This window comes from Peromyscus californicus, unplaced genomic scaffold (assembly GCF_007827085.1).
Source record: "Peromyscus californicus insignis strain IS unplaced genomic scaffold, ASM782708v3 Scaffold_24__1_contigs__length_46423439, whole genome shotgun sequence".
NCBI lineage: Eukaryota > Metazoa > Chordata > Mammalia > Rodentia > Cricetidae > Peromyscus > Peromyscus californicus.
The window spans coordinates 44,620,743-44,633,128 of record NW_026294535.1 but is presented as its reverse complement, the minus strand read 5'-3'; the positions used below and the strand labels follow the sequence as shown (position 1 = coordinate 44,633,128).

The 12,386-nt window shown below is 50.3% G+C and overlaps 1 protein-coding gene across 3 annotated transcripts; it reads left to right on the top strand.

Annotated features, from left to right (window-relative positions):
* Nucleotides 1–7,511: 7,511 nt before the first annotated feature.
* Nucleotides 7,512–12,057, top strand: Coq10a (coenzyme Q10A). Of its 3 annotated transcripts, none has more exons than XM_052753647.1 (5): nucleotides 7,512–7,693; nucleotides 8,279–8,425; nucleotides 10,407–10,599; nucleotides 11,049–11,150; nucleotides 11,359–12,057. In XM_052753647.1, the coding sequence occupies exons 1-5, from the start codon at nucleotides 7,527–7,529 to the stop codon at nucleotides 11,524–11,526; spliced, it is 777 nt and encodes a 258-aa protein (XP_052609607.1). In that variant the 5' UTR covers nucleotides 7,512–7,526; the 3' UTR covers nucleotides 11,527–12,057. The 3 variants fall into 3 exon arrangements, with proteins under 3 accessions (XP_052609607.1, XP_052609610.1, XP_052609609.1); XM_052753650.1 differs by having other exon boundaries at nucleotides 10,374–10,599; XM_052753649.1 differs by lacking the exon at nucleotides 7,512–7,693 and adding an exon at nucleotides 7,717–7,866.
* Nucleotides 12,058–12,386: the final 329 nt, after the last annotated feature.

The window sequence follows — 12,386 nt, the reverse complement described above, 5'->3', positions numbered from 1 at the left end:
TTTTTTTTTGGTTTTTCAAGACAGGGTTTCTCTGCGTAGTTTTGGTGCCTGTCCTGGATCTCACTCTGTAGACCAGGCTGGCCTCGAACTCACAGAGATTCCCCCTGGCTCTGCTTCCTGAGTGCTGGGATTAAAGCTCTTTCTTTCTTGAGACAAGTTCTCACTATGTAATGTAGCCCTGGCTGTCATGGAACTCACTATATAGACAGGCTGGCCTCTAAGATCCCCAGCAACCCTCCTGTCTCTGCCTCTTGAGTGCTGATATTAAAGGCATGTACCACCTCTGCCCAGCTATAACAACTATCTGAGCAGCAGGTAAAGGTACTGTTGCCAAGCCTAAGAACCTGAGTTTAACCCCTGGGCTCCACACGGTAGGAGAGAACCACATCCTGAAAGTTGTCCTCTGGCCTGCACATGTATGCTTTGACGCATAAGCACCTCCAATTCCTCCAGTCCCAGACATCTTCTGGTCTCCGTGGGCTCCTGTAAACCTATGATTCACATAAACTCACAATGGCTCAAACATGTATACATAAATAAACCTTTAAGAGTGTTTGCCCAGCATGCACAATGCTCTGCCTTAGGCAGTTCTTCAATTAAGGTCCCCTCTTCCCAGATCACTTTGGGTTGTGTCAAGTTAACAATAAAAACTAAACAACGCTGGGTGATGAGTTCCAGGCCAACCTGATCTACAAAGCGAGTTCCAGGACAGCCAGAGCTGTTACACAGAGAAACCCTGTCTTGAAAAACCGAAACAAACAAACAAAAAAGTACTTGCTGTCTTTACAGAGAACCCAGGATTGGTTCCTGGCACCCATGTAGCTGCGGACAATTGTCTATAACCCCAGTTTTTGGAGATTCAACGCCTTCTGACCTCTTCAGGTACAACATGTACTTGGTGCATTTACATACATGCACGAAAACACTCTACACGTGAAATAAAAATAAATATTTTTTTAAATTATTACTATTTTTTGTTTTGTTTTGTTTTTTGAGACGGTTTCCTGTGTAATCCTAGCTATCCTGGAACTCATTTCATAGACCAGGCTGGCCTTGAACTCAGAGATCCACCTGCCTCTGCCTCCCAAGCAAATAAAAGAGGCTAGGGTTAGCCAGGCAGTAGTGGCACATTACTTTAATTCTAGCACTTGGTAGGCATAGGAAAGCAGACCTCTGGGAGTTCAAAGCCAGCCTGGTCTACGAAGCAAGTTCCAGACAGCCAGACCTATTACACAGAGAAATCCTGTCTCAAAAAAAAGAGTAGAGGGTCATAACCATTGGTCTGCTTCGACCCTAGCATGCGTGGGGCCTCAGGCCCAATCCTCGGTGCCACACAGGACTGCTGTGGGAGTGTACACCTGCAATCCCAGCCACTCAGGAGGCTGACGTAGGCGTATCACACGGTTGTCCAATCTGAGCTGTGGACTGAGTTCAGGGTCAGCCTGGTCTACAAAATGAGTTCCTGGGCAGCCAGTGGTTACACAGAGAAACCCTGTCTTTGCAGGTGTGTGTGAGGGGATCAAAAGAGGGCTGAGAGAGCTGAAAAGCCAGTTTATCAAGTAAGAGCACTCACTGTTCCTGCAGAAGACCAGAGTTGGTACCCAGTACCCACACTGATGGCTCACAACTGCCTGCAATTCCAAGGAATCTGATGCCCGCTTCTGGGCCACCTCAGGCACTGGCACCTGTGTGCCTCCCCATCCCCCCCCAACACACATATACACAAATAAAAATAAAACAGATCTTAACAAAAGGAAAAGAGGGTTGAGATTAGAACTAAATGTTAAAATGGTGTGGACAAGATGTCTCAGTGGATAAAGGCTCTTGTCATCGAGTTTTATGACCTGAGTTTAACCCCTGAAACCCACACAGTGGAAGAGGAGAACACACTTGTGCAAGCTGCTCCACTACACATAGGCCATGGCACACACATGTGCATTCGAACGCTATGTGTGCACATAATAAGTAAATAAATAAATGTAAAAATGTTTTTTGTTTTTTTTTTAATAATAGAGTGCTTGCCTAGCATGTGTGAAGTCTTGGGTTTGATCCACAGTATTATAAGTTGAAAAAAAAAATGTACCACACACCCAACACATGAGTTTGGTTTTTGTTGTTACTCTCTGTTGGTTAGTTGGTTTTCTAAGCCTAGAAAATCAACATCTGGGACAGGCACTTTATATCTGAGGAGGAGGAGGGAGGAGGAGAGAGAAATTGAACCTAGCTGAGGGTCACATGGATGCTTGGCCACTGGATGTTAGCTTGGCCATTGGGTGTGATGGGCCTTCCAGGAAGAGCTAAGCTAGGGTATGACCCAGAGGAGGAGAGGAATACACACCCTCCACTGCCCAAAATAGCTCTTAGTAACCTGAGGAATTGGAGGCAGGGGTTGAGCTGGAGTCACATGCTGAGGCCTGGCTCAGGAGTGGAGGTAAAGGAGAGAGAGAGAGCCAGACTCGATCTCTGGGCAGCTGGAAAGAGGAGGGGCTGGAGGTTAGAGCAAGAAAGAGGATTTCCCAGTAAAGAAATAAAGGAAATGATTTAGGAACATTGCCACATCTATCAGGAGTTCAGAGTGGAACTTGCTGGGGATGGCGACCCATACCTGTGATCCCAGCCCTTGGGAAGTCGAGGTAGGAGGGTCAGGAGTTCAAAGTCAGCCTTGGTGACATGAACAGTTCAGGCCAGCTTGGACTACTAAGACCTAGTCTCAAAAAAACAGAAATTGTTGGAGGTGGAGCTTCAGCATTTAGGAGCACTGGCTGCTTTTCCAGAGGACCTGGGTTCAATTCTCAGTATCCACACAGAGGCTCAAAACCCTGAGCATCTAAGGTCCCCTTCTGGCCTCTGAGAGCACCAAGCACACACACGTGCATGCGCATAGACACACATTCGGCCAAAACACCTATACACATAAAAAGTTAAAAATAGTAAACTGGGTAACTCCAGATTCTCTCTCTCCCTCCCCCATCCCCTCCTCCCTCCCTTCCTCTTTTTTCTTTTTTCCTTTTTTTGTTCTTTTTGCTTTCTCTGAGACAACGTCTTACTCTGTAGCCCAGGATGGCTTCAAACTCACTATGTGGCCTTGTCTGGCCTCCAGTTCGTCCTGAGTTCTGAGACCCCAGGTGTGCAGAACCAGGCCTAACTTGCCTTGTCTTTCTTTAGACAGGTTTTCATTCTTCTGATGTAACAATAGACCCCCAGACCTTAGCACAACCAACTCCATGATGGAACAGTGGGGAATGTAACAGGCCCCCAGACCTTAGCACAACTGACTCCATGATAGAGATACCATTCAGGTCATAAAATTCAGTAGGCAGACAGTTTACCTGCCAAAAAATGGAAACAAAGAGCTAATCCATCAACCTCCACAGTGCTGAGAAAGTCCCTACATGTGCTAACCTCGACGTTTGACCTCTGTAGTTCCGCTTCTGGCTAATGGTTCTTGTTAACTGAAGCATGTCAACCAGGATATGGTTTTTGCGCTTAAAAAGCTCACCCGGAGAAGGGCTCAGGGCTACGCTGGGATCCTGAACACCCTGTGTCATTGCCGGCTGGCTGATGAAGACTTTCCTGAGCGGTCTTCTCTGGGGGCTACCCCACAACACTAACGAAGATTCAGAATATATACCACACTACACTAACTGGTCAGTCGGTAGAAACTTAGAGTTTTAGAAGTGTGGTGGGCACATCTTCAGCCCCAGCACTTGGGAGGCAGAGGCAGACAGGTCTCCGGGGGTTCGAGGACAGCCAGGCCTACATAGGAAGTTCCAGGGCAGCCAGGAATATATAGTGAGAACTTGTCTGAAAACAAACAATGAAGAAGTTACAGCCAGCTAAGGTGTCATAAGTCTGTATCCTCAGCATTAGGACGAATATGAGGAGTTCAAGGCCAGCCTTGATTACATTATGAGTTTGAGGAACGCCTGAGCTATGTGAGACCCTATCTCAAAACCAAACAAGACAGAAGTTTTGTTTGTGTTTTTTTAAGAAACTTGTAAGTTATGGCAAGCGTCTCTTTTTGAAATGTTTACAACCTTGGAAAATATAACAAACACATGAAACAATGGGAAAATATAGGAAATCAGTATTCAGGGTAGTACTGCCCTAGGTTCAGTCAGGAGAGTCTTCCTGGAAGAAGCAGGTAAAGGCAGTTATTGGTGCAGAATGGCAGGGACACAAGAAGAGGTAACAGGAATGAACTGGGCAAGGATTAAACGGAAGTAATTAGTTGTTTAATTAGTTGAGGAACAGCGAGCAAATTGGTTTTGTAGGGCTACTGGACCTTAGGGATTCTGCAGCGGTTACCTCGGTTAAGGCCAAGTGCTAATGAGGCCACAGTTCACTCGTGCATCCCAGTTAATTTCTCTCTTTTATTCAACATGCTCCGGACTCCTCACTGCAAGGTGCTGTCTCATACGTCAGAGGAGGTGGGTCCAGACCAGAGAGGGAAGCTGGAAAGAGTGAACTGCCCTTCAAGGTCATATGCCATCAGAACACCACAGCTGAGCTGGAAGGAGGTTCGGTAGCTGTCGTGCAACAGGCCCTCTCCGAAAGGCTTAGAGGGAAAGGTGTCAGAAGAGGAGAAGAAATGAAATCGTTCTGTATCTGGGGGGCTCACGCCCCCCAGGAAGGTGGAAGAGAAGGAATGAAAGGAAGAGAGACAAATCGTTCATTTGGTCATTTAAAAAAGAACTTTTTATTTAGTGTGTGTGTGTGTGTGTGTAGGTCAGGGGGAAGGGTCTTTCCATGGGGGGTCCTGGGGATTGAACTCAGGGCATCAGGCTTTGCAGCAAGCACCTTTACCCACTGAGCCGTCTGGCCAGCCTCACCTTGGCTCTGAGGTGGAATGCAGGGCCTCCTTGTGTAAAAGCAATGGACTTGCATCACCACATAGCTTTGATTGCCTGGCTGCTCCCTCCCCACATTCGATGGTCCTGCAAAGCTCGGATGAATGTGGAGAGCTTTAATACAACAGAAGGCTTCCTCTGTGACCATCCCAACGTCCTTGAATTCAGCCTCATGTGGGAGAATTTTGCTTGCTCTTGTGCACATCTAGGTCTAGCCTCTAATTTATAGTTCTCTTCTCCCTTTTTCCTTTGTTCTTAATATATATTATCTATATTATAGTGTTCTGCCTGCACACCAGAAGAGGGCATTAGATCCCACTATATGGTTGTGAGCCACCATGTGGGTGCTGGGAATTGAACTCAGGACCTCTGAGTTAGCCAGTGCTCTTAACCTCTGAGCCATCTCTCCAGCCCATATATATATATTATATATATTATATATATTTTGTTTTTTTCGAGACAGGGTTTCTCTGTGTAGCTTTGTGCCTTTCCTGGAACTCACTTGGTAGCCCAGGCTGGCCTCGAACTCACAGAGATCCGCCTGGCTCTGCCTCCTGAGTGTTGGGATTAAAGGTGTGCGCCACCACTGCCCGGCAAATATAAATTTTTTTTTTTTTTTTTTTTTTTTTTTTTTTTGGTTTTTGGAGACAGGGTTTCTCTGTGTAGCTTTGCGCCTTTCCTGGAACTCACTTGGTAGCCCAGGCTGGCCTCGAACTCACAGAGATCCGCCTGGCTCTGCCTCCCGAGTACTGGGATTAAAGGCGTGCGCCACCACCACCCGGCATATAAATTTTTAAGACAGGGTTTCTGTGTAGTTTTGGTGCCTGTCCTGGATCTCACTCTGTAGACCAGGCTGGCCTCGAACTCACAGAGATCTGCCTGACTCTGCCTCCTGAGTACTGGGATTAAAGGCGTGCGCCACCACCGCCCAGCTCCAGCCCATTATATATATATATATTTCTATTATCAGCTTGATACAGTACAAATTCTTATCCTAATAGTGAAATGTTTCACTGAGGCTTGCCCAGTGACTAAAACCAAAACTTATTGTAAGCCACAGTCATCCTACGGTCCCCCCTGCTATGTAGCCTCCCTGGTTCTGTGGGTTGCAGTCTGATTGTTCCAGCCCATATATTTTTAATAAATCAGAACATTTATCTTTTTAAAGATAACTTATTTATTTTTATTGTATGTGCATTGGTGTTTTGCTTGCATGTATGTCTGTGTATGAAGGTGTTAGATCCCCTGGAACTGGAGTTACAGACAGTTGTGAGCTGCCATGTGGGTGCTGGGAATTGAACCCCGTTCTTCTGGAAGAGCAGTCAGTGCTCTTAATAGCTGACCCATCTCTCCAGCCCCCATTTGTTCTTTCTTTTATCAAGAGCAATTGTTTTCTCCTTGAATCATGGGAAGCAGTAAGTGATATTATTCACAAATGTTGGGCTTTGCCTGTGATGTCTCATTCTCCACTGAGTACACATTTTTTCCAGACAATGATGGTTCTTTTCTCTAAAAGTAAGTTTTGGCCAGTTGTGGTGGCTCACGTTGGTAATCCCAGCAACGCAACGGGGAAGCTGTGGCAGGAGGATTCCTGAGTTCAAGGTCAGCACAGGTTACAGACCAAGGTCAGGTCTCAAAACAAACACCCCAAAGCGATCCCCTCCTGTGGTTCATGCCTGTAATCCTCCTGCATCCCTCTTACCCTTCCTCTGGAGTTGGTTGAGGCAGACAGGACCCCCAAGGGTCCCAAGCCAGTCAGTCTGGCTTACAAAGTGAGTTGCCGGCCGACCAGGCGCCCTCAAAGGACAAACAAAACGTGTCTTTGGTTTGGGACTGTGGCTTGCCTCACTGTGTAGACCTGGTTACTCTAAAACTGGCTAGGCAGCCCAGGCTGGCCTGAAACTCGTGGCAATTCTCCTGCCTCAGCCTCCGACCTCTTTCCATAAATATTAAGGGAAGATCGTGCTCCTAGGCACGTTCGTGAAGGTGAAGGAGGATTGCAAATGCAAGGCCAGTCCAGGAAGAGAGGAGCGGGGAGTGTAGAGCGAGGGCAGACGACTCAGGTCGGCCCAGAGCATGCAACGTGAGTTGCATCCTTTTCCAGAGCTGTCAGTCAGCGGCCGGCCCAGCGAAGGCCACGGAGATGAGCCGCGCCTCTCAACCCTGCGGGGCTCGCGTGGAGGAGGAGAGACGTTCCTGCGGACAACCACAGTCGTCCGCCGTCGACACGCCCCACGACGTCGCCCCGGCGCCGACGTACGTACCAGGTCCTGTGACCACAGCCTCGCCAAGTGGCCCGTGCCCGGCGACCTCGCTCCCCCGACACCCCCCCGGGCCGAGCCATCTCTTCGGCTCCTCCGACGCGCACCCGGCGCCCTTCCTTTCTCGCCAGAGGTGTCCAAGAAACTACATCTCCCGACAGGCAGCGTTGCCCTTTCCTGCCTCCCTCCCTCGCTCCTCTCCCTCGCCCCGATCCCTGGCAACGGCGTGACGTGAGGGGACCCGGAGCTGCGGTCAGTGCGAGCCCAGTCGGCGCGCGGGCCGGAGCAGGGCGCAGGCAGCCGGAGCCGAGCCCGCGCCGTCCGCCCGCCCTGCCCTCCCGGCCTCCTCCTCCTCCGCCTCCGCCTCCTCCTCTGCAGCCCGCCGCAGCCCCGGGTGCCGGGCAGGGGCGCGCGCATGGCCTCCGCGGGCGCGCGGCGGCTCCCGGCCCCGACGCGCGCGGCCGCGCGGAGCTGCTGCTGCGGCGGCGGCGGCGGCGGCTTCTCCTCCTCCTCGCTCCGCCCGGGCGCGCGCGCCGTCCCGCCCCCGCCCCCCGGCCCTCCGCGGCCGCCGCGGCCAATGAGGTGAGAGGCGGCGGGCGCGGGCATCGCGCTCGGGACGGGACCGGACCGGACGGGGGGTCGCCCCGGCGGCACCCCGGAGTTCTGCTGTGGAGGGTGGCGGGCCCCGAGAAGGGCTGGCGCGGGGGGATGGTTCCCCGGGGAGCCCGAATGGAGCCCTGGAGACACACGTTGAGGTGCGCGCGGGGCGGGTGCGTGCCAGGCACCTCTTGACCTCCGCGGGCGCCCCGGGCTCTGATGGGCCTCGGCCGGGCGCTGGGGACGGAGATGCTACGCGTTTGCTTGCGGCAGCAGCAGCAGCAGCAGCAGCAGCGTTGCTCCAAAGGCAGCTGACACTTGGGACGTGCCCTTCTTTTTCCCCATCCCCACCCCTGGCCCTGTCCTCAGCCGCCCTCGACCTTTCGCACTCGTGACCGGCTGGCCAGCCAGCCAGCCAGCCCCGCTAGCTGCAGCAGGTGCTGGGGGGAGAAAAGCTTGCCCGGACGAACGACCTTCCTCCGCGAAGCATCCCCGCTTCCCCTTCCCCTGGAATTGGTTGAATACAAAAAAAGAACCGTGACGCTGCCTCTCCTCTCCTTTTGGCGCCAGGTTTCTGATTTCCTGTAACCTCTTCTTGCCTCGCGCTGCCCAGGTCTTGGCGGCCGAGGCTGGCCTACCTCCCCGTCGTTCCTTCATGGGCTTTGCTGCCCCCTTCACCAACAAGCGGAAGGCTTACTCGGAGCGTAGGATCATGGGGTGAGCATCCTTCTCTTCCACTCCAAATAAATAACCAGGTGCCGACAGTGGATAAGATTCAGATTGGGCCACCCACCTCGCCGGTAATCTCTGTAAACTCTGGAGGCCAGAGGCAGGATTGCAAGCTTGAAGCCTCCCTGGGTTACATAGCCCAAAGCCTGTGTCACACATATTACACACATGTACTTGAGACAGGGTCTTATGTAGCCTAGGTTGGCGTTGAACTTGACATATAGTCGGAATGACTTTGAACTTCTGACTATCCTGCCTCCACCTCCCTCCCTAGAGCTGGGATTACAGGCATGGGCGGCCACGCTGGTTTCATGCAATGCTGAGGATTGAGCCTAGGTCCTTGCGGTTGCTAAGAAACCACTTCCCTGCTCTTTTTTTTTCTTTATTTTCTTTTTCTTTTCTTTTTTTTTTTTTTTTTTGAGACAGGTTTTCATTATATACCTCTGGCTGTCCACCTTGGAACTGTATAGACCAGCTTGGCCTCACACTGAGTTGTGCCTGTGTGCTGGGACTAAAGGCTCGCACCACTATTCCAGGCTTCTTTGTTTGTTTTGAGACAAGGTCCCCTTTTTTTTGGTTTTTCGAGACAGGGTTTCTCTGTGTAGTTTTGCGCCTTTCCTGGAACTCACTCTGTAGCCCAGGCTAGCCTCGAACTCACAGAGATCCGCCTGGCTCTGCCTCCCGAGTGCTGGGATTAAAGGCGTGTGCCACCACTGCCTGGCCGAGACAAGGTCTTACTAAAGGCATGTACCACCAAGCCTAGCTATAGCAAAAACATTTTTAAAAATTTAAACTATAGGGACTAGAGAGTTGGCTCAGTGGTTAAGAGCATTTGTTACAAAGGCCTAGGGCTTGAATCCCAGCCCCACGTGGAGGTTCAACCATCTCCTTGAGCACCAGCACACATGTGGTGCACAAATGTACACATGCAGAAAAAGCACTCATAAAATAATAAAAATAAACCTAAAAGTATTTTAACTATAAAAAAATGGCGGGGGGGGGGGGGGGGGGGGGGGGGGATGGTTTAATGACTAGGAGCCTGTACTGCAGAATTCAGTTCCTAGCACCTACCTCGACTCCAGCTCCAGAGGATCTTGTATTCTGTTGTGGACCTTGTGGGCACATGCATGTGTACAGACCCTCCCCCAAACATACACATAAAGAAAATTCGGTAGTGGTACATGCTGACAACTTGAGCACTCTGGAGGCTTAGGCAGGAGGATGGCTATCAGTTTCAGCCCCCTGAACTGTAGCGCAGGCCCCACAGCTAGACCTTATTTAAAAACGGGGTATCGGTGGTGAAATGGTTCTGGAGGTGTGGGTACTGGCTGCCAAGGTTGATCCCCTAGATCCACACGGTGGAAGAGGAGAGCCAACTCTTGGGAGTTGTCTTGACCTCGGTGCACACTGTGTCACAGCTCCCATACACAGATTAATACATGTAAACTACTGTTTAATTATTAGAGTCAGGTCTCTGTGTAACAGCCCTGGATGTCTTGGAACTCACTGTAGACGACCTGAGTGCTGGGTTTAAAGGCATGCGATACCATGCTTGGAGTAACATATTAAAGAAGAAAAAGAGACAGTATATTATTTTTCTGACAAATTAAAAAATGTGTTCTGAGGAGATTAAGAGCACTGATGAGTTTAAGGTCAGCCTGGGCCACACAAGACTGTCTTTTTAAAAAACCCTACGGCTCAGCAGGTAAAGGCACTTGCCACCAAGCCTGAAGACCCGATAAGTTTGATTCCTCAAATCCACAATGGAAGAACAGACTGCTTTTTCTCTGGTCTCCACGCATGTCCCATACATACACATACAAAATAATGAGACTGACTATCAATAAAACTGATACCCTGCCATCTATAGGGATAGATAATGTATCATCTAGGTATCTCTGGGTTCCTGGTTTGTGGGCAGAGACCCGGCTGGCAGTTCCTTGGCCTCTCTCGACTCCTCTTGTCCTAGGTACTCCATGCAGGAGATGTATGAGGTGGTGTCCAATGTCCAGGAGTATCGAGAGTTTGTGCCGTGGTGTAAGAAGTCACTGGTGGTGTCCAGCCGTAAGGGTCACCTGAAAGCCCAGTTGGAGGTTGGGTTTCCACCTGTCTTGGAACGTTATACCTCTGCGGTCTCCATGGTCAAACCACACATGGTCAAGGTGAGGCCTGTCTGGGAGGATTCAGGGTGCTTTGTTCTTAGCAGTTTCACATGCTAGGGTTATTTGGCCTTTCCTGTAATCACCTGATTTCTACGTGTTAAATATTTACCTAATATAACATTAAAGGAAAGGAAAATTTTGGGTGGCGGTGCCACACGTACTATGCAAGTAGTTCCACCAAGCTAAACCCTCTAGCTCAGTGGTTCTCAACCTTCCCGACGCTGCGGACCTTTAATACAGTTCCCCATGTTGAGGTGACCCCCAACCTTAAAATCATTTTTGTTGTTACTTCGTAATTGTAATTTTGCTACTGTTATGGACTGTAATGTGAACACCCGTGTTTTCTGATGGTCTTGGGCGGCCCACAGGTTGAGAACCCCTTCCCCAGCCCCTTCGACACCAGCCCTCTTAACAGTGGGAGCTAACTGGCCAACGGTATCCTGTTCTAGGCTGTGTGCACAGACGGCAAGCTCTTCAACCACTTAGAGACTATTTGGCGATTCAGCCCTGGTATTCCTGCCTACCCTCGAACCTGCACTGTGGACTTCTCGGTGAGTCAGGTTTTGTGGTGGAGCTTGGACCAGGCATGAAGGTAAAACTAAGCACTAAACACTTCAAGTCACTAAGTATCCAGAGTAAGTCTCTACCAGAGTTGCATGTTGCTCAGTTCTCAGCGTTCTTAAGTGGTATCTGGAGGGGGATAAAGAGGCGCACAGACCTCCACCCTTACGATGCTGACCGTCTCCTGTGCATTTCCAGATCTCCTTTGAATTTCGTTCCCTGCTGCACTCCCAGTTGGCGACCATGTTTTTTGATGAGGTCGTCAAACAGAACGTTGCTGCCTTTGAGCGCCGGGCAGCCACTAAGTTTGGTCCAGAAACAGCCATCCCCCGTGAACTCATGTTCCACGAAGTGCACCAGACCTGAGACAAAGGATTGCTCTCTTGCCTCCACCCCTATTCCCACCCAACTTTTATTTATTCGGCTTGGCTCTTGCTCAGAGAGAGGTCTAAGTTTCACCTCTCAATTCTTCCCACACCAGGCCGCATGCTGCGCGGACATGTGGGAAAAGATAGCAGATATGAAGTGAGACACACAGAAAGGGTCAGGAGCGTTCTGAAAGCCTCATACGCCCACAGCCGTTCCACACCAAATAAAAACCAGGGCTGTGGTCTCTGGGCCCAGTCAAGCGAATATAGTAGTAACTTCCTCACAGAGGCACTGGCTGGCAAGTAACTCCTACCCTGCTAAGATTTCTCAGGAGAAAAGGCAACCTGCCTCAGCTCAGGAACATGTCCATGCTGTCTGACAGGTGGAAAGGGGGAGCTGCTGCACCATCATGCCACAGAGCAGAGGAGGAGGAATTCCCTGACAGTGTGCTCTATACTGTTGGGATGTACCTTTTCTTCCACGCAGCCTGAGTTTTTATAAAACTTCAATAAATTATGACAGTGTGAATTCGCCCCCTTTTTTTGTGTCGTTTCTCGGGGTAGGGGTGGGGGTATAACAGTAAGCAGAGTAGATGACCCTGTGGGAGGAAAGGTGTAAGACAGCCTTGTGGACGCGGCGTCCCTGCTAACTATAGTAGCACGTCCCGTATGCCAGGACCTACTACCTATCTTCTTGCCTATTTATAGATTTTTTTCAGAAGCTCAGCTGTAGCAGGAGTCTCAGGACAGATTCATGTGTCCTAGACCTCCCCTATATCTACTGCCCCCCAGAACCACCCCTTATTTGGGGGGGCCTCCTTAAGGGAAGTGATAAAGGTGAGACACTAGCTACAAGCA